The sequence below is a fragment of the Mizuhopecten yessoensis genome, unplaced genomic scaffold, assembly GCF_002113885.1.
Source record: "Mizuhopecten yessoensis strain PY_sf001 unplaced genomic scaffold, ASM211388v2 scaffold8213, whole genome shotgun sequence".
Taxonomy (NCBI): Eukaryota; Metazoa; Mollusca; class Bivalvia; order Pectinida; family Pectinidae; genus Mizuhopecten; species Mizuhopecten yessoensis.
This window is the reverse complement of record NW_018407435.1, coordinates 1,492,241-1,514,921: the sequence shown is the minus strand read 5'-3', so window position 1 is coordinate 1,514,921 and position 22,681 is coordinate 1,492,241. Positions and strand designations below refer to the sequence as shown.

The 22,681-nt window shown below is 35.9% G+C and overlaps 1 protein-coding gene across 8 annotated transcripts in view; it reads left to right on the top strand.

Annotated features, from left to right (window-relative positions):
• Positions 1-21,328, top strand: part of LOC110455387 (fibroblast growth factor receptor 4-like) — a 108,386-nt gene extending 87,058 nt beyond the window's left edge. For 7 of the 8 annotated variants that reach the window (XM_021505489.1, XM_021505488.1, XM_021505491.1 and 4 more), the window contains 14 exons: positions 5,533-5,693; positions 7,620-7,743; positions 9,825-10,009; positions 11,316-11,324; positions 12,281-12,416; positions 12,782-12,990; positions 13,144-13,310; positions 13,534-13,652; positions 14,021-14,131; positions 14,405-14,595; positions 14,884-15,006; positions 15,352-15,422; positions 15,703-15,946; positions 16,204-21,328. In XM_021505489.1, the coding sequence (XP_021361164.1) occupies positions 5,533-5,693; positions 7,620-7,743; positions 9,825-10,009; positions 11,316-11,324; positions 12,281-12,416; positions 12,782-12,990; positions 13,144-13,310; positions 13,534-13,652; positions 14,021-14,131; positions 14,405-14,595; positions 14,884-15,006; positions 15,352-15,422; positions 15,703-15,946; positions 16,204-16,371 (2,018 nt within the window). In that variant the 3' untranslated portion in view covers positions 16,372-21,328. The remainder of the gene's footprint in view (positions 1-5,532; positions 5,694-7,619; positions 7,744-9,824; positions 10,010-11,315; positions 11,325-12,280; positions 12,417-12,781; positions 12,991-13,143; positions 13,311-13,533; positions 13,653-14,020; positions 14,132-14,404; positions 14,596-14,883; positions 15,007-15,351; positions 15,423-15,702; positions 15,947-16,203) is intronic. The other variant, XM_021505494.1, reaches the window with a different exon arrangement.
• The last annotated feature ends 1,353 nt before the right edge of the window (positions 21,329-22,681 follow it).

Here is a 22,681-nt window from a genome sequence, read left to right as displayed (position 1 = left end):
CTTAGGGAAAGAGTTACAAAAAAAGAACTGAGCTTAAGGCAGCATTTAGCATTGCCATAGAAAATTAATAGAAACAACCCAGTTTGGAAATCAGAAGAAAAAAATGGATTAAATTGGTGCAATATTGTCACCTATTGCAGTCAACATTTTGTGGATATTAGAGAGAGCTTGGGATTAAAGCTATAAGAAAAGTGTGGTGTGAGTTTCCTGTCTGATGGGCGTAGAGGGCCTGAAAGTGTACAGATTAGACGAATACAAGTCTTTAAATATGTAGAAACAACACACAGAACAGGTAGTGGGCCCTGATCACCAGATGATGGTGTACCCTATCGTGTATGTTTGTTTTCTTTAGATTGTGATCCTTGTGGTGTAATTATTTCAGCAGAGTTTTTAAGTAGCAAGAGTCTCCTCACCAAAATCTCGTTAACTATATCATTGAGAGGCTGCAGAAAAAATCTATTTTCTACAAATTATCTGTAGATTATTAGTCTCCTAATATAAGTACGGTTTGTGGAGTTCACGTATTGTAGTAACAAAAAGGTGCTATCGCAGCCCAAATCTTGGCCATGATTATATTTAAGAAATACATATATTGCCAAGGAGAAAATCTCAGGGTATACATTCCACGAAGTACACCTAATATCTTCAACAGTATATATCAGGAACATTTGTCTTGATAACGTACCACAGAAATTGTATTGTGTGTCATTATTCAGCTGTGTCAATTTTGAGAAAATTCGGCTTGTTAATGATCTAGAGCAAGGGTTACCTAGACAAGATTTGAATCTTGATATTTCACAGTTGATGTAACCTGGGGTGTAAGTAACCCATTATACACAGGACTTACAATCGTCTAAATATAGCATCTCATCTCAGCGCACGATGCAGTGGAAAAATTATACATTTCGTACGATAAACATTATCTCTGAATTCAGTGGTTAAAAAATGACATCACACGAAAGCACGTTATGTATTACACACAGATGTGTCCTCGTTGACTGTATTCTGTTAAATACGTAGCCTAGTTTTTTGGCCTGAATTTGTTAATACATATAACGTAATTGACGCTGAATACTAAACAATTTTATATGATATCTATTTTGTGGAGAGAGAAAAAATCCTGAAATATATATGTTATAATGAAGATATATGGGACGGATGACATTCAATTACTAAATCATTTTTCAGCATTATAGTTTTACACAAAATAATGTATGGGATCTATATATATGTGAAGGAATAGAAAACAACATTGGCTCTAGATCTGTATGATTGGAATGGCTGGGGTTTCTAGACAGATGAAACTCTATATGATATTGTTATTCTAAGGTCAGTGTATTTGACCTTTAGATGTTAAAATGTGGTTACATAGTGAAGTTCACAACAAGTATAGGGTTTTATGACCTATTACATTTCATGTTTTGTCCTTGTGCAAGCTAATGTCTCATTTGGCCCATGCTTTCACTCTTAAGTTAAACTACAAATGACACTTGTATCTTAATAATCTACAGTGCAATGTGTGTAATCATTAGGACGTACTTGGGATTTACCTGCAGGATTTTTGCTTAGATCACAAAGAAAATTCTGTTTAATTTAAAAGTAAATATATAAGAACCCTGTACTTCAGGGTCAGAGTTAATAAATTCAACCTTGAAAGAGATCCTGAGAAAAAAGGTCGGAAAGTTCTTTTCAATCTAGAAGTCTTTGGTACGTAATGGTATGGGAATAGTTGGTGTAAATAGCCACTAGTTTGTAGTATTTAAGTACAAACAAATCTAGCGATAAGAATTACAACTCGGACAGTAGAAAGGAATGGGAAGACAGAAAGCTGTGTGTAGATTAAGATTAGATCAGAGGAGGGGGTATAGGGGTGAAGGTCCTGTCTGAGACACAATATCTAAAGTATCATTGTGGCTGATGGTTTTCTAGATATAACATTCTGCTAACAAAACTCACAAATTGATCTTGTAGATCAGTTTCCATGCACTGCTAAAACGGATTTGGTCATTTTACCATTTTGGGGAGCAGCTCTTGTACCAGGGGTCCGGACCATTGATTGGTGTCAGATTATCATAGATTGTTGGAGGAAATACCGCTTCTCAACAGCTCATTTAACATTCACTTTAGATCAAGAAGTATTAGGCTGGTATTTTTTATTTCCTCCTCATTGATTTCTTTTTACTTTTCAAAAGTAAAAGTTTGTATTTTATTTAAATTTTCATCTAAAAGTCTTAAAATAATGCAGACAAAAATATCCCAAATCTTGAAAATGGAAAAAAAATCATATGAAGTTCATGATCAGTTTCAAAAGCATACATGCCGTCTAGTTACCATTTATCAAGTTCACGTTTCATAAAAAAATGAAAACTTCAACAAATGTAATAACTACTTCATATATATATATGATAAAAAATCTGGACAGAACCATTTTGAGGAAAATGTAGAAAAGGTCTGGTTTTATCAGTTTTTAAAGATGTTAGAACATATTCAGTATATGTACGCTGGTAATATTTGAATTTAAATATCCCAGCTGGGTTTTCCCTCTTTAGGGGGGCCTAGCCGGTGACTCATTATAGCTCTCACAGTTTGAGTTTTAAGACGTCTAAACCTTTCAAAACAACTTGACAGTTGTCACGAGAAACACAATCTGTAAGGAGTGTCTGTGGTCTCCGAAATATTTCTATTCACAAACAATTGTGCTCTGTTACTATAGTAATATAGCCGTGGTATTTAATCTGAGAAAATCCACTAACATGTACAAATGACACAGGCCCACAGAACCTGGTACAGGTATTTTATCTCTCAACAAATCTTTGATCAAATCGTAGCTTTTAGTTGTTGAAAAGTTAAAGTCTATTTCTTATTAAAATGGTTCAAAAACTGTTTGGTTTCAGTTTTAAAGTACACTTGGTTTGTTGAAATATAAATTCAATTTTCATGTAAATAGATTTATTTTACATTTTTGCTCCATTTGAAGTACACTGTTGCCATGGAGAGGTTAGGCAGAGGATAAAAATCATCTATAAGAGGGGAAATTAAGATGTCAGATTGCAATTGACCATGCTTGACCATTTAGGCCTGGTCCAGATATATGTCAAGGGGTGAAGCTAGCCACATGTGGTGTGTCTGTGTTAGTGGAAGTATCAGAGGTGCTGCTTTGTGTATATGTGTGAAGTGTGTACCCTGCTCACCCTATGACCCCCCTCCAGCCCCCTCCCCTCCGCTACTACCCATCTTCTGCCCTCTTCCCACAGCCCCTAGGGAGAGTGTACACCCGTTCACAGTAGGGGCTGGGGGCTGTAGTGTCACAGTTATACCACAGACCATTACTGATTCATACCATATGGATCCACACAAGTTTGGAGTCGCAAACACTTCAGATGTACGAGATTCCTCCTCCCAGTTCTGGTTACAAGTCTGCTAAAGTGACTTAAGGCATCAGTGAAATATTTAATATAAAAAGTTATGTGCAATATTTCTTGTACATTTTCTTTTCCTGTCCATGAATTATTGACAACAAACTAAAAAAGTTTCTCTGAGATGTACAGATACAATGTATATAAAAAGAAAATTTCAGAAATACAATGTACATCCCATAAGTTAGAAGAGAGGGTTGTTAAGTGTTTCTTCATTTTTAAAAAGTCGCATAATTGATCATGCTTCTTAGCTTGTCTGTGTTTTATTAGCATAGGTTATAGAACTAACTGTGGTCTATAAGATGTAACTTTATATAGAATTAAGTGTGAGTCAGGTTTTGTTTTTGAAGTTCTGTGTAGCTTAAGTGTTGATTTATTAACATGTGAGTGTGTCATTCTCCCCTAGATCTGAACTCTCCTGGTAGAGTTGAAAAGTTGAATCTGGTGTAAAGATGTAAATATGTTGACCCAATTTAACTGGGTCAGAGCATCACAGAGACAAATCGTATCTTTATTTGTAAAATATTCCTAATATAATAACAGTAAAGATTTCAGATACAGCTTGTCTCCAGGTGCATTAAACAAGTCATTAAAATTGAATGCACATCGCGTGTCAATGTTGAAGGTCTCAAGATTACGGTTTTAAAACACAATCCTGACTTCATTGATTCCCGATACTTAGTTCATTTGAAAGAATAGTCAAACCAAAAATTAGACGGTGGGGGCCCATGCCAGTCCCAAAAACCTGTATACAATAAAGGATTAACATTTTCATTGAAAATATGATGTGAAGAAACAAAAGCAGTTCTACATTACATAGAAATTAATTAACAAGGTAGTGGTTTACATATATGTTCTCTGTTCATTTTCAATTTCATGAAGAGAAAGCACTGTAAAAGTATGTAGATGTATTCCTGCTTGATGCATCAAAGAGATAATTGTAAATTTATGTGACAGTTTTATGACCTCGTCACCAGAATCGTTGCCCCTCCCCTTAACATTTCTGACAGATCTGACATGGGTTTATCGTGGAAAACCACTACACAAAAGGCTACTAGTGAAGGTGTGGTCTGTTCTTCTTCGTCCCCTAGTGCTGAAATTACCATGTTCCGTAGACAAAAGGTTAGATGTTAGTGTCCAGGACTCAGCTCTTTGTATTTGTATATATATAGATATTAGCTGACGACTTGAATATTGTCGAAGGTTCTCGGACTAGGTGAGATATGGTGGAACCTGACAATTTGGATCTAGTCTGAAGTTGAAATGCGTGTTAAGTGTCTGGTCATACCACTTACTAGAATTCAATGTACAAAAATGTCAGTTATATAAGGCCCATTTTGTGAAAATGGTTGATATTGTTATTTAGTAGAAAGTGTCTGTGAGTTTTGAATTATAAAACAATGGTCACTTACTGACTGCATTGACTGATCATTACTGAAAATAGTTCAAGCTAATTTAAATCTCTCTGGTAGAGTAAACATGAAAAGTGAACCAGACTTTCCAGCCTGTTGCAGTAGTTTAGTTTTACAGACTGGTGAAAATGTCCAGATTTACTTTTTATCCTTATTTATGGTTTAAACAGTGAAAAACCACCAGACACCTTTTACGAAAAATAGTGGCCTGTGAACTCCATGTCTCTTCAACAAAGGGCCACTTTGTTGTGTGTGGTGGTACAAGCATCATTTACATTGTGTGTGAGGGCCGGGCTGCAATCAAACTGCAATGTGCTAAATTATATCTGACATGTCAACAATTAATACTTCTATCGGGGACCAGCATGGCATAACCTCTCGGGAATGTGGCGAGACCTGTTGTTTGTAACGCGATGACAGGGGTATAACTTGTTACCTACACAACCAGAATGTCCAAATTCACCTTAAGTACATCAAAACAGAACAAAACTTCATCCTGACACTTTGAGGTATGCAAATATTCCTGGAATTGCACCAGATTTTTCTCGCCAGGTTTTCTAGAGCTCCAAAAGCCCATGAAAATTGTCACTGGTGAATATTTTGCCCATGAAAATTGTCACTGGTTAATATTTTGCCTATGAAAATTGTCACTGGTGAATATTTTTTAATAATTATAACTTATTAAATTCTGTTCTCCATTGCAGGGGCACCAATATGGAAGACGAGCAAAGAGAATTCTCGTTGGATCGCACGTCCCGCGCGTGCCCCAGTAGAACTGAAATGTCAGGCGTGTGGAAACCCCATCCCCAACATCACCTGGTACAAGAACAGTCAAATCATAGACTCAAGCGTAAAGGAGGGCAAGGTAAAGGTCAGCTCGAGTGACAATTCAACCATGTCACTATATATGTCACAAAGCTAGATTTTTTGACGTCATTTTTCTTTAGAAAATACAATGTCACAATAGGCCAAACAGTCATGCCAATTGTTAACACTCTATCAGAACTTTTCTGTATTCATCTTTTTTCAAGCACTACATGAAAATAAAAATCAAGACTTGTCTATAAATCATAGTTCATTGTATCCAAAAATGGGAAATGTACCGCCAAAAATGGGAAATGTACCGCCAAAAATGGGAGGCCTACGTATATGTACACCATAAGGAGGTTATAAGCACACAAAGGATGGTGTTTAGGAAATTAGATTAAAGGCTGGGAAATTGATATTAGGGGAAATATGGCTGGGGACTAACATGTGTTGTCCGTATAAAAACAGACAGCAGCTTTTATAAGTTTGGTTAGCTGTAAATCTTGTAACTTTCACGGCTTCCAACAACTTGCACTGGAGGATATATCAATTTGTTTGTTTGTATACGTATATACAGGCGAGCTAAATGGAAAAACCTTTTGCATTCCTTTCTGAATAGAATATTATTAAATGTTTAAGCCGTTGTAAATTTTTAAATAAACATCTATTGCGTAGATAGATGAATATCTGAGAGTGTAGAATGTATAGAGTGCAGGTGTACATACATTGTAAAAAAAAAAAGGTAAAAATGATATAGATTAATATTTTAACCTTTCATAAAACACTTTCAAGGTTTTAAGTTATCTCACTCCTGTAGAGCAGGTTAAACTAAAAGTAAGATTCAAATTCCGAAACTAATCTAACCAAACTTAACCTGAGGTGGGGTAGAGAGGAGGGGGAGACTGGATAGACACTCTGGTAAAGCACACGAACAGGTCCAGAGAAAATGCAGACCCGCCAGCATGGACAGCCGCCACCACATGCACACCTTCTCCTGTGCCACTCCAGGCTTATGGGTTTAAATATTGCCATATGCCAAAAAATCCAAAAATATAGGGAGCGATCTGACAGAGACTAGGGCCTGGGTCTGCTCTTATCCCTACCAGATCCTCGCATTTAATTGGATTTGGCATCCACATTCAATCACTTTCCATAATCCACGGCCTTCTCCTAGCCTCCACTTCTGGTTCCTCTCTAGACACTGTGTGCATGGTCTAGCGACCTCCGTTAGTCACAGGTGCTGCATCCTACACCTCTTAACATAGACTCTTACTACAGGTACTTGTACTGCTTACAGCAGTCACTGACCCTCAAACAAGATATAATAAACCAATAACTAGAATTTGTGTAAAGTTTTAAGAATTTAGGAACGTGAATTTTCTGATTTGCGATGTTAAAAATGTTTAAGAATATACAAAGTGAAATTTAAAAAAAAAAAAATGTTTTCATGGAACATTGATTTTACGGGTGTTTGTTAATCCGGGGTGGCTAACAGGTACAAAACTGTACCTATTTACTTTGCTGCTGGTTCAGTGAAGTGTTTATCTCAATCTGCCAAAGCAAGTTAGTCAACAATTATCATCAGAAGTATGTTCTTACCGATTTATCAACCAATCAAGATATGATCAGCTTGAAGCATGCTAGAAATTAGTTACTCATTAAACTACATGTATCAATTCTGAGAGCTGAGACCGGTCCTTATGATGTTCTGGCCAGTGGTCAGCTGTGGTCAGTCAGGAGTGGCCTCCTGCAAGTGTATCGACAGGAAGTCTGATCTCATTACAAAGATCCTGAGATATGGGAAAGGAATTTGTCATGAAAGGTTTATCCCCCTCATGATCATCATGATAAGTTTTCAAGAATTTCATGAAAGATTTCAAAAGGATTTGTGTTCCCTTTAAGTCAGTACACAGTGTAAACATAATTACCTACAATAGGTCAGTATTTCCAGTTGATGTGACCTATATTGACTTGGATGTTACAGTACCAAGTGGACGGCTACAAGCTGAAGATGACCGACTTGACCACCGAGGACAATGGCAACTACACCTGCATGATCCAGAACAGATATGGCAAACTTATGTGGATGTACATGCTTGAAGTCATAGGTACAGAACCTTCATTGTTGAAACTAACACAAAATTACAGAAACCTTGTTCGTCAAGAAATTGGTTGTAATATATTTATTCAGATTACTTCAATATTTCTTGTCTTCATTTCAGTATATTGTGAATAAATAAGGTCATTTCATTTTCATATTTTTCAATTAGAGTCGAAAATCATTAAAAAAAGAAACAAGCTTTCTGTTTTCAGTGAAAATAATAATAATTGAGAGTTCAGTATAAATGCAACAGAGCTGTTTTCAGTGTTTCTGAATTCTTGCTGGATAAGTTCTATGAAGTAAAATTTAAGGTCAATCAGAACACTTAGATGTTTCACTGTAAACACATGGCTTTTTGAAATTCCGATGAAATGACTGTATGTTTGTGGTCGACATGTGCAAGTTGTAGAACTTTTTACCATTATAGCTAGTTGTGACACATTTATAAAAAACTGAGTTCCATTTGTAAACCAGGGGTGTCAGGAAAAAGTGGGATCACTATCTTAAAAAACCAAAGGCTAGGTTATTTGAAATCTGGATGATAATTTGATTTCTTTTTGAATTATTTGACCTGTTTGAATAAATCTGAGAAAATTGAAAGTAAGTTAATCCAAAATTTATGTTTAGTCACTCAGTTAGATAAGTACAGAGAAGGGAATGTTAAAAGCATTTTTTAAAATATATTTTTTTGGAAATTGTGAAGGAAACGAAATTGAAAGTAAATGTTTGAATTCTTCCATCAGAATTGTGAATATTGTGTTAAGTGGTTGACTCTAATGGAGGTGGATAGTAAGTTATCAGGACCCATCTCCATTACTGACATTTACACTCCAGGAAAAAAGAAACGGAGAGATACAGAAGATAGGAGAAAGGATTAAGTAGATAAAGGGAAAGAGTGTAAGACTTTCTCCCTAGTTTAGTGTGGGCCTTCCTCCCTAGATTAGTGTGGGCCTTCCTCACTGGTTTAAAGAAAGGAAAGTGTGAGGCTTTCTCGCTTGTTATTATGTGTGACCAAGATATGGGGAGAGAGCGCCACTTGATGTTTGCCATAGCATTGCAGTGCGATAGAATCTCATGATTTTCTCACCCCCTCCAGGAACGGATTCCACCATAGACATTACTGTAATTGGTCACATAACTGATAAATCAATTTGTCTATCACCCCCTCTCTCCCTGTCGTAAATTACCAACTGATAATACTCCATGATCATCTGCCAATCATTTATTTCTCAAATCTTCTTCTGCATCCAGCACTGCATGGTGCAACTGTTTTTATCCTAACTCTGACGCTGGAGTTTTTACTCCCCTGCTCTCCTAACTGAAGACGACACCACCCCTTAGCTATTAAAGAGCTGGGAAATTATTTCAGAAAGTCACCCTCTGTCTGTTTGTAATTAGTTGAGAATTCTGTTCGGAAGGCTTTAAGCTTTTATTTCCTATTAATGTTGTAAACTTAGACCTCAGTTTCTTGGAGGAAAGTTTACACTGTATGCCTGGTTAGTCGTCGAGAGATATGTACATCTTGTAGGGGGAAATGTTATGTTCTTGAAGCTTTTAAAAAAAAATTGGACTGTTTGTTAAGTTAATAATTCTGATAATTCAAAGCCAGAAACATTATTCGTTTATATTTCTGATGGCTGTTCCGGGTTCTCGTTCAAGCTGTTAAATTAGTGTAGTTTGAGATGTTGACAGCAGGTAGATTCTATTTAAATTTGTACTCTTTAACAAAAATAATCTAACTGAAATCTTTTGAATTGAATATTTGTTGAGTTAATCAGAAAAAGTCATCTCTGAATTAAATCCAGTGTTGCGTTACACATACAAGTTGTGTATCACAGGTGTTTAAATTTCAGTTATTTTGCAGTTCTTAAAATTGTTTTTAAGTGGTTGTGTATATTAATCCATTTTGTACAGGTAGTTTGAGGTTTGAGATATCTGGCATAGTTAATATATATAAATTGAAGTATTCTACAAATAAGAGGGATAAGGAGGTTTCGTGGAAAGTTTATGACCTTGATGTTAGAGTAATGACTTCGATTTTAAAATAATGTCAAAAATATTAATATTTTGCGATTGCTATTTTTGTAGACCGGAATGTACAGAAGCCCGATGTGGAAGGTCCGGTAAACACAACAGCTTACATTGGTGAAAATGTCAAACTCCACTGTAAGGTTAAAAGTGACATCCAGGCGCATATACAGTGGGTCAAACACTACCAGATCAATGGAACGTACCGAAAACCAGACGGCACCCCGTATGTCCATGTCATACAGGTACGTAACCATCACCATGTCACGTTTACCTGTAAAATAAAGGGAAGGATCGTAACAGGTCATTCTGATTCTGTAAACTTCATTGAAGTGAATCGACGTTTTCGTGATTGTCATAACGATGACATTTTCTTGAGGATAAGAACTTCAGAAGGAAACAATGACCACAATATGTGCGATGTTTACTTGTGTCATAGAGAGATATTTATTGGTTTGATTGTCTTGCAAGTCGATGTAAAATGAAACATACAGTTTATGGTAATAGAGCCTTTGAAAAATAAAAAAATGAATATTTCTGTGGTATCAGTTCCATTATCTGGGAGATATTTTAATGCTTATAAAGAAATCAAGTTAACATTTTGATACCAATATTGGGTAAGCTGTATCAGTGGTTATATTAATCTTCCTTTACAAAGTTTAACATGACTATTACTATGGAAATGCTGACATGAGATTCCAAAGTAAAAACAAGTATAAAGAGTCGTAATGTGTGGTGAAATTAGCACTTGTACATACTGGATTGATGGCCCATTCAATCTAAATTAAATGCTAATATTTGGGGGGAAAAAGTAAATAAATATCACCAGGATAAAAAAAAACCTCAATGGGAATAATTTATGTCTGGCTGCAGACATTGGGATTAATAAAGACTGAATGACCAATTGACTGATGTTTTGTGAAAAGTGTTTATTTATGGTCATGTTCAGATCAAATTAAATTTAAAAAAATTATAATACAGATGAGACTTAATGGTAGAAATTAACTTCATATCTAAATAGCATAATTATTCTGAAGAAAGGAGATTGGAGATTATAAGTACATCTATAAAGTTGATAATTGAGGAATTTTGTGGAGTAAAGTTTATTGGAAAAGTTAATGAAAACTACCTTGACAAGCGGAATGTACATATATGTATAACTTCTGTATAAAAGTCTTCATAATGGGGAATTTCAGTTAAAAAAAATCTCTAAATTCGAATTTTTGCTAAATTAATTAAATGGATAATTTAAGAAAATATAAAATATGTATGTTCAACAAGTGCTTTCAAATAATTTTTTGAAGTTTTCAACTGTCATGTGTATTTCCTGATTTCAAACAATTAGTTTGTGACGTTGGGAAAGCCTAATATTTTGTAAGTGAAATTGTTAAACAAGATTGTTGATTTTCAGCTGTAGACGTGGGAGGTTTTTACCCAAACTGCTTCCCGTTCAGCCAAATATTATATGTTTACTCAACGCCATCAAGTCGTGGTGATTACCCCTACATTTTATACTTAGTGATAAAATCTGTTTTCTTGTGTCGTTTTCAGGGTCGTAGGGTATGACAAGTTTCAATACTCTGCATCAATGACAAAATCTGTGTTGTTATGCTTGACTGCATAAATGTTGTCATTTGAAATTACCACGTTCCTCCATAATAACTATTTGAATGCAACCGTCACTGAATATGTGTGTGTGTCAAATTTTATTATGTGTGTCAAATTGACTTGCGTGTGTGTGTGTGTCAAATTGACTTCCAAGTTTTATAGTATTGTTTTTACAAAAGACAAACTGCATGTATGTTGAAACCCCGTACCACCAGTCTGTTGTGTGTCAGTGCTTGTGTATGTCTCCTGAAGTCCGATTAGATTTCCCCTCACAGAAATTTGACCTATATTATAAATGTGCACCATACTGCTCCAGATGACGCCAGTTTAGATATATTGCACTGTGAGACAGCATGTGATTTAACAAACAAAATCTTGATTTACCAGAAAGTGCTCAAAGGGAGATAACCCGGATAGACTCCAAGGACTGGAATGAGAATAGCTGATGTCCTGTGTTGTTTTGTTTTGACCTCAGTTGATTTGCATGTTTTTCTGTCCTACCCAATCACTAATTAGGATGAGATATGAAGCTAACAGCAACTTTAGCCCAGATTTTTGTCCAGAAACCTCACCTCTGGCTGATGAATGCTTTTGATGTTGTGATATCCTATTTCCCTTACATGAGTGATTTGAGAAATAATCTTTTATTTACTGTAAAGATCTTTGTCTGGTCTGTACTGATTAAGACTGTATTTCTATTGAAGCTGTTGTTGTAACATCTAGAAAAGAAAAATGTTTGTTGAAAATCAAATCTTGCTTTAGATAAGTAATTTGACGGATAATATCATTATTCACTGTGTCTCTATGTGATGATTTATATTATATATCATAGAATTTAAAAATAAATATATATATATGTAAAACTTTGATAATCAAAGAAACTAATTTTGATTCTTTGATTCCTGCAGCAATCGACATACAACATGACTAACCCCGAAATACTAGAAATTATCAACGTGTCACGGTCCGACACAGGCTGGTACACGTGTCTTGTCTCCAACTTCGCTGGAAGGCGGTTTGGAAGTGCATGGCTGACAGTAGAAGGTAAGATTACTTCATAACATTGAAATACAGGATTAAAACAAGTGGATACGTGCTTCAGACGAGATCCCATGTTTCATGGTTAGAAACCTGCATGATACTTAAGCTGTATCAGTAACTGGTTTTTGCCTGTGACATAGGTTGCTTGGTCACACTTCTCTTCATGTAAAATTTTTTTTACAGAATTTCTGATAAGCTTGAAAATTTAGTGTTTTGATCATAGCAGACTTAGAATTGAATGTCACAAGATTGTATGGTTCAGGTGGAAAGCATACATTCCTTAAGTTTAATGTAGTGATAATTACACACACTGTACATTGTGGACTGTTATTGACTTGTCATGATTTTCTTCTTACATAAACAACTAGATGTACCTGGGAATGAAAGTCTTTCAAACATGAGGCATGCACAAGAGGCGCCCCGAAGTTCAGCAAAAGAGTACACTATTATCGCTGTTGTTTCTGTGTTCTGCTTCGTCTTCATCATCGTCATCATCCTTCTCATCGTCGTCTGTCGTCGCAAGTACAATTCACGCGGGAAATATGGCTGTGTGAAACGAGTTATTGTTCTGAAAGCTGTAAGTATTATGAAGATACATAGCCATGATCTAGCTTTGGATGTTTTATGTCAGTAAAAGAAAAAGTTTATTCTCCTCTCATCTTGCGGTTTATAAAGAGATGAATTTTTAGGTTTTCGGTGACCTCTCCTCATGTCCCTGTTGATTTTACAGAATGAGATCTACTATCCGGACAAGGCCTCATTAGAAGGACAACCCCTAGTTATTCCTCAGGTTCGCATCGAGAACTCAAATAGGCGTCGGCGTCTCTCATCCGACCTTACCTGTATGTTCGAGTATGACCTGCCGCTGGACAGCAAGTGGGAGTTTAACCGTGACAGGTAAGGAATTACACCGATACAAAATAACTGTCTGGAAAAAATGTGTGTTCTCTATCTACTCCGGTGTGTTTTGACCAGTGCAAGTTTTGATGTAGATTGTTTTTAGCTCACCTGGCCTCTTGTTTATCAGTCGCAACTGTAAAGTGTTTAGGACGACTGCCCCTTACTATCTCACACCATTGTTTGTTTGGAGTGAAGTAATATTATTTGGTTGGGCTTGTAGATTGACGTTGGGTAAACCTCTTGGGGAAGGAGCCTTTGGTCTAGTGATGAGGGCTGAAGCCATGGGCCTCAAGTCTTCTCCTCTGACGTCCACCGTGGTTGCTGTCAAAATGTTAAAAGGTAAGCCGTCTTAATGTTTAACAGAGAGCATCATATGGTGAATTTCTGTTTGTGTTGTAAGACTTTGTTCATCTTCTGTAAATCTTCATAATTTGTATTATGAAATACGGCCACCAATGGCTCTTTATTTTAATAAAAAAAATACCGACCTACATTTTGGGACGTTTTTTTCGGATACTCGGATTTGCTTACCGGATAGCACTCGTTACCAAACCGATACTGTGAACTTGGTTACCAGTTCCAGCCCAAATATAAATAATTTGTATCCTTGTGTCCTATAAATCACGATGCTAGATGTGTCATTAGAAAGGAAACCTGTTATAATTGTCCGGTACAAGTTTGAATTTGACGTCCGTTTGCCATTACAGAGGATGCTACAGATCGAGAGCTAACAGATCTGATGACGGAGATGGAAATGATGAAGCTAATCGGCAGCCATAAAAATATCATCAACCTACTTGGATGTTGTTCACAAAACGGTAAGCCCAGCAGTGGTGTCTAGCCAATGCCTAATTACCTAGCATAGCATTATAAACTGTAAGATCAAACTATACAAAGCTTTCCATCTTAAAAAAACTCCTAGATCTATACCTTAGGTGGTAGTCCTAAACCAATAAAGGTTTATTTAGATTCTGTACTTTTCAACTTTCAAGACTTTTGTAAATTGTATTTCCTTAAAGCTTTTTAAATGTATTTGAATATTCCTGATAAAGGTCCACTTTACTTAAATATAAATGAACAATCTGTTACAGGTCCCCTATATGTAGTGGTGGAGTATGCTCCACACGGGAACCTCCGCGACTTCCTGCGGTCGCGAAGACCTCCAAGCTCAGGTTATGAGAAACCAAATTTGGACAGTGACGACCGAGCTCTCACAGAAAAAGACCTAATATGTTTTGCCTACCAGATAGCCAGAGGCATGGAATATCTTGCTTCCCGACAGGTGAGTAGTTACGACGTCTTGTATACAGCCTTGATCATCCTAACTCAATAATCCTGGTTTTTATTCACGAGTAAAAGATTCACAGTTATTGGGGCATTGTGGCACTTATTGACATGCCTCAACCCCATCCAAAAGGCATGGTTTGGTGCATAATTTGTTAGTAATAACTTTAATATTCTATAAACAAAACAGTTGTCTCTGGACAATAACAAATGTTCTCCAGTGGCTTTGATAGCTTTGTGCTTGCTATATTTTATATAATGGTCTTCTTTCTCGCCATTTCTGCAGTGTATCCACAGAGATTTAGCGGCCAGAAACGTTTTAGTGTCAGAAGACTACGTTCTGAAGATTGCCGACTTTGGTCTTACAAGAAATATTACCAATGTGGATTACTATAGAAAAACAGGAGACGTAAGTAATTTTTCTTACTGAAAAATTGAATCGGTAAATTAACACATTTCTATGGAGTTTTAATGAAAGTCTTTTTATTGAAGAAAGGTTAATTTTCTGTTCGTAAAAAAAATTACATTTGATTTTGTGCAGTATAAAATATTTGCTTCTAAGAAAAAAATACCCATGTTTGGGCAGCCTTGAATTTACAGTTTTTAAAGTATCGGGTTTGATGTATTTCTTGACTAGAAAATTCTTCTAACGGAGAACAACATGACAAACAACAGTTCATGGGAAATGTAATCTATAGGGTATCCGACGTCAAAGTTCTCAGATATTTATTTCTAGGATATTTAATCTTTTCAGGGTCGTCTGCCTGTGAAATGGATGGCTCCAGAGGCCCTGTTTGACCGCAAATATACTTCCAAGAGTGATGTGTAAGTATAATTTGAGATTATTTTTCATTATCACAAGAATATTATTGCTAGTCATTCCTGTTGGGAAAAATTTCTTCAAGCAGTCTGTTATTTTCATTTGTATTGCATAGTATTTTCTCCAGAAATTTTTGGTATTGAGCATTTTGTTTTTCGAAAAGAATAACCGGTATTGAGTGTTGTTGACCGAAAGGAATACTGGTGTTTGCTTCTGAATTATTGTCTTGTTTTAATATCAGAATGGTTGATAACTGTTTTTTTATGCTGACATTTTGTTATGCAGGTGGTCATACGGCATTTTACTGTGGGAGATTTTTACGCTGGGTGGTAACCCCTACCCCTCGGTGCCTGTGGAACGTCTATTTGAACTGCTGAGGGAGGGACATCGCATGGAGAAGCCACCCTACGCATCTATGGAAATGTTTGATATGATGAGCGAGTGTTGGGAACATAATCCCATTCGCCGACCATCATTTAGTATGCTTGTCAAGGAACTGGACAAGGTCCTTACTGTTCGTGCTAGAGAGGTCAGTACCTTAGATAGGGTCCATATTATGAAGGTTCGCAATTGCCAAAAGGCAGATTTTAAAACCAAATAAATTTGATCAATGTCATTATAATGATGTTTCATTTTACCATTGAGGTTTTATCATGGTTTTGGTCCGTTGACTTAAAATATAAAGGAGTTCCTCATTTATGGAATTCAATTAAAAGATTAATTCGTCATCAAATAAGGGCTCAATTGTTTTCCTAATAATAAATAATTTCTTGCCTGTCATTGCAGTTCCAGGAGTACCTAGATTTGGAACCAGTCGAGAGTAGCCGGAGTTCAGACTGTCGGACGTCAGACAGCCAGTATTCTTCCATGTCTCGGAGCTGTAGTAGCGTGGACGAGAGTGAAATCACGAGTACAAGTAGTAGTTGTAACGACTCTGAAACAGACTGTGTGTAGTGACATACTGGGATCACAACCATGGCAACAGTTGTCTAGTGTGTGATCAACAACACCAAATAAGGAATGATCAAAAGTGTGCTAAGAGACACCAGAATAATTCTAAATGACGTGGACTTAGGAGTCAATTCGTTGCTAGAGTTATATTTTTTCTTGTGTGAGTGTTACAAGTCGTGGTCAAGGCAGCAGAGCGGGGCATCGGCTGTATTGAAGTGATTCGCACAAAACAGGACGGAGTAGGGAGCACATGTCACTTACAGTGTATCAACGGGTGAGAGTTGCGTGATAATGTGTGGGTACGTGTGTGTGTGTATGTAGCTGTAGGTGGCACATGGGCAAGACATTATACCTATCTATGCAAACAGTGTGCCAAGCGTCGGGTGGTCAGGAAGATTTCCCCGCAGATGTTTCATTTATTTCTCAAGGACGAGATGTGTTTTTACTGTCTATAACTGTGCTCGTACGATTTTGCCTACGTTTCGGGAGTTCTGAGATGTGAATATTTTTTTATTGAACAACCAGACAAGGAAAGAAAGGACAGACACAACACTGACTTGCAAAGTGATTGCACCGTTGAGGAGCAAGTGCAGAAATGTAACGGAGATGGACAAAACGTAACGATTCAAGTAATTGTTATAAACAGGATACAGTGTTTGTTAAATGGTTTTAGCCGCGTGCTACACTCTCTCTGCAACACTCTCTCTGCAACGTTGATTCATCAAGACACATGGGGAAACGTGGTGTGAATATTTGTCTCATTAACATTTGAGGTCCCGTTAGTGTCGGTGGTCTCGCAGTGACAAAGACGGGGGTCAAACCTTGTCAAACTAGGACACTTACCTATGTTATAATATCGTTAAATGCCAGGACTCGAACATTGTATAGTTAATATGTTGTGAAATCCAGCCAGTATGTCCAGGACTTCGTTTTTATTATTTTCAAACTTGAGACGCAACTTGTGACTTGTGTCTTGTGTTGTAATCAACGATCATCCACAATGAAATGTTTTGTATGCGAAACTGTTGTTTATAAGACAACGGAACATAACTGACGCACACGTTGTAAGAGTAAGGAAGCCAGCATTACGCACCACCAATTAACAGTTTGTTGTAATGTTATCATGTTTACAGTTTGTTGATGGGTTGGGAAAATTAATAGCTGCAGTTACTTAATATTGTCAGTTGACAAAAAAGAGACATTGTACTACAATCAAATCATTCGACAAACAGGTCCCTATAGTGATTTATTATAAGGTTAACTAAATTCATGCGATTTCACATTGTCTGCACATAGGAGATATAATTTTGTTTCACTTTTGTTCCCTGTGTAGGGACCTATCCAGGCCTACCTGACATTTTGGTCTTTTAAACTATGTTGTAGGATTAATTTTCAGTTGTAAGCAATATGTCATCTTAAAGTGTAAGATTTTCTATCCACAGTTGTCTAGTAGTACCAAATGAAAGCTGATTAAGTATAAAAAATTAAATGCTATAACTATTCTCTTGATTTCATCTTGGTGCTGTGATGTCAGAGAGAATCTCGATGGCTAAGGGCCTGATCTTTGATGAAGTAGATAAAAGTCACTAAGTTTTTTATAAATTATGTCTCTTTATTATAGGATATAAGGGTCATTCCAGGGAATACTGTGAAGGGGCCATATCTACGGCAAAAAAACATGTCCAAGAATACAAAAGTGAAATCATTGTAGGATTTAGCATGATTTGGGAGGGATGTGACAATATTTTATTATATGTGCGTTAACTTCAGATCATCGATTGTACTGTGCCGTCTGTGGTGAATTCACCGTCTAAAATCAATAAGTCATCAGCGCTATGTAAATACGATATTTATGTATATTTGAGATGTCCAATGAATGCTATTTCTAATATTGCCATGCCAAGATACATATTGTGTTTCTGATTAGGTAATGATCAATAATTATTTTTGTCTTGGAAGGAAAAAGTCTGATTTTGTTGTGTTTCTGTCCAATTTAACGAAATCTTTTTTGTTTTATATGAAATTTTCTGAACATTTTAATAAAATTGAAGCTGCTGGGAACTTCAGTGAACTGAGCCAGAAGTGAATACTGTATACACAGCCTTGTTTTTGCCGAGAAGTGTTACAACTACTGTGTAGGAAACCTGTCATTGTTAATACAGGCATTTTGTTTGTCAGATTTTTATATGCTTTTAGAAAAGGCTTAGATAAGCCTTAGATGTTTGATTGGTATTGATTAACATTAGTTACAAATCATGTCACATATTGAAAAACTGTTTTTTTGTCAGTTTTTAATTGAGAAATAATTGTTGACCAATGTTTTTTCGAACAAGATTGAAATAGGGATTGACATTCTTTTAATTTAATGAATTTCTTACTGCCAAAATAATTAATGAATAATCGTTTTAGACACAAATCGATTTTATTGCCAGTGGTACTGGTTGATATTCCCCAAAGCAATATAGAGATGTTCTAAAGAGTTTTTCTTCAAAGGGACATAACTCTTGTCGCAGCCAGTATAATTTGTGTATGGAAGCAGTGTTTTGGTAATATTTGGTGCCAAGTTGTGTTCATGTCATTTTATGATTTTTATAAAAAGAGCAGTTTTATGTAAACAACTAATTCTGCTATATTATTGTAATGGAATTAAGTTTTATGTATTTTTTATGAACGAGTATAGTATAGTTGGTAGTGATTTTGGAATGATGAAGTCGAGATAAAGTTTTGATTTTTGATTATGATTTTCAATAATTCTAAAACATTGTTACTTATTACTTATACTTCCTATTATTCTTCAGAACTGTTTTTTTATTTTTCATAATCGATTGACAATCGAATGTTACTATAAACAGTTACTCACAGTACCTGAATTTTAATAGATTCCCCATTCTGCGTTTTGCTATGCGATTACTGTAGGTGATTACCAATAATTTTATATTCTTTTGTACTATCTTTTGTAAAATTATGTATGTTTGAAATATATACAAGTCTTCCTCTTATAGAATATCACATACCTATATCACAACAAACTAAACCGGCAATCTCATACAACGCGTGCAACAGAAAGGTTTTTGGTCAAGTCAACAACATATATTTAATCCAATATTTAAAGACAAAAAAAGAAAAAATTGCTCACGGGAAAGAAATCCAAGACCTCACAATCAAAATCATATAGAATATCCCATCCTCATAGGAATCATGTGACTATGTTTAAATAACTAGCTATATATAGGTTTACACATTATCAGGTTGGTCGAATCTCAAGACAGCTTTTAAAAACAAATATTCACAGCAAATGAGGGTTTATTTCTCATGCATGTCATAGGGTTAGTTTTGATATAGGCAATCAGCTATTTTTGTAACGATTATTTTTTGTTTTTTTTTATCTCCAGATTGTGTTCACATGAAAACTGCAATAACGAATAAAGTGTTCATTCAGTTGCATTTAAGCTCATAACTGAAATGATATTGCATATATAGAAAATATATCGCCTTTAAAACTCTATCAAGTCAATGTGTTCAAGTGGTTAACTTCAGACCTTTTTTTTAACTTTGTTTATGTGAGTTACATGTAAAACATTAGGTATCTTGTTATGCTTTTTTATATATATATGAATTTCCATTTGTTGTTAGTATATATGCAGATGGGAATCTGCCTTGTTATACTTTTATCAGAGTATGTGTGTGTACTACATATAAACATGTACTGAAGTCTCTACCAAAGTGTTACAGATGATAGGCCTAGCAGTAATTTACATAGGTTAGAGGGCACCCAATGAATATAGGCCAGAGGATGGCAAATATACATAGGTCAGAGGGCATCCAATGAACAAAGACCTGAGTGTAGCTAATTAACATAGGTCAGAGGGCATCCAATGAACAAAGAATAGCCAATGGAATTTCTGGCATTCAGTACTTTCCTTTGTTTTAATGTTGTCTGATGTCAAACGAAATCTTTATACACAAGAGATTTTAGAAAAAAATCAAAATGGAACTAGTATCTATTTTAGGTGAAAATATTTAAGTGTAACAAGTGAAAGATGAATGAGCATTTTCTGTTCAAACTTTGTAGTTAAAAAGGATAATAGCAACAACAACAACAACAACAAAATGTGAACATGCAGAAACTAGACAAAAAATATTAATGGTAATTTAAATAATAAAACGTAATATAAGTAGATACAGAACCCCCTGTTAGTCTGTACTGGGTACAGAACCCCTGTTAGTCTGTACTGGGTACAGACCCCCTGTTAGTCTGTACTGGGTACAGAACCCCTGTTGGTCTGTACTGGGGCTCCTCTGTTACACTTTGGTAGACATTTGTACAATGTCATCAACAGTATTGCCAAATTGTTTTGTCCCAAATTCATACACAAACCATACAATCACCAAAAAGCATTTATTGTCATATCAACATCACATCTTCATCAACTAATTACATCCTGTTTGTCCTGTTTAATATTCAACAACTCGACAAAAATAATTCAGACAGTAATTATCAAACTGAAAGCAAATTAAAAATATGCAAAAAATAGGTTTCACTTAAATGAAAACAGATTGTTTTGAATGGGAAGGGGGTTGAAACATGAGACCAAATCACTCAGTTAATGCTCTGTAATGGTTGAAAGTGATCAAAAATTGGTTATTTATAAGTGATATTAAAAACAAGGTTTGTAGTAATGTTAAAAAAAATGTTTCTCAGAAATACTCCATTAGAGAAAATGTTCATGAACATCAATGATTTTAATGTCCCCCATTACTGCTTACATAAATGTTTGGAATAGTTAATTAAACAATTTGACAGTTGTTGAAGATTGGCCATGAGGAATGGGATGTGAGACATCTATTTACTTGTCAGAGATGTTGTTGGTAACAGTGAAACTCTGTAGAAAGTGTTGCATTGTATATTAATTGTACTTAGGGGAAATAAAGATTCCAGCAAATCAGTGCAAACAAATAACTGTCTTCACTTTTGTTTTTCTCGCAGTGTTTAGCAATTGTCAGAGTCACCTACCCTAGTAAACACAGTCAAATGGACCTGTGGTAACTTAACTTTAAAGTTGTGGAGGTCAAGAACTTTTCCTAGTCAAACTTTCAACGAATAAATTAGACAGCCAAGCAATATGATGATTCCATTTATGTATTCCATCTTTGCCTATTGCAGAGTTATCTGCTCTTGAGAGCAGGTATTGATTGTTACATCAGTTGTTTGTGAGAGTAAGGTCATCAATTTTTGAGAAAACGATGTAATTTTCTCACACAAACCAATGACGGAACAATCAATACCTGCTCACAAGAGAAGATACGCAAAGACGGAATAGTAGTATCTCACAATTCCTGAAAGCATACTTAAAAAAAGAAATTAAAAGGCATTTAAGCATTAAACTGCTTTCAGTTGGCATTCATAGGGAAAATGGACCAAGGGAAATCCAAGGAAGCATTCTATTTTTTTCAGATTTTAATAAAAGAAAAAACAACTTGTTCATTTAGAATATTATGTATCGTATATGTGTATTCAATGAACAGATCAGCCATTTGTCCAGGAAGAGCGTTGTACCCTACCTTACAATTCTGACGTCAAAGCGATGATGTAAAAAAAATCGGGCCATGACACTCATAGCTGATATGAATGCTATGTGAATCTGGCGGGATTATATAAAAGGCAATGCCACACTGTTGTAAATATAAACAGACAACCGTACGTACACTGACTGATCCCATCATTACCAGGTGGAGTAAATGTGGGTTCTGGTGTCTTCCACGATGTCCCCAAATGTGTGCTGGCTGGGTAAGCCCAGTCTGGATCTGGTTGACTTTCGCAAATTCAAATTCAAATATTTTATTTGAGTCTCACCCTCAATAAAACAATTACATATGTAATTTGTAATATGCTGATGACACACAAATTTACATGGTCATAAAACCACAGGACAGTTGGAATCCAGTCTCAGAAAGTCTGGAAGCTTGTCTGACAGATATCAGTATCTGGATGAACGCTAACATGCTTAAACTTAATCAGGAAAAGACGGAACTAATCGTCTTTTCCCCAAAGAGTCAGCAAACAATGGCTCTCCAGCTCAAGGTTGGTGCCAGAACTATTGAGACTGTTCCAGCTGTTAAAAACCTAGGGGTATACTTTGACAGTTCTCTGAACATGGAGAAACAAGTGAACGCGATTGCCAAATCCTGTTACTACCAGATCAGGAACATCGGCTGTATTCGGCAGTTTCTAACTGCAGATGCATGCAAGATTTTGGTGCATTCACTTGTTACCTCTCGGTTGGATTATGGTAACGCCCTGCTCTGTGGTATA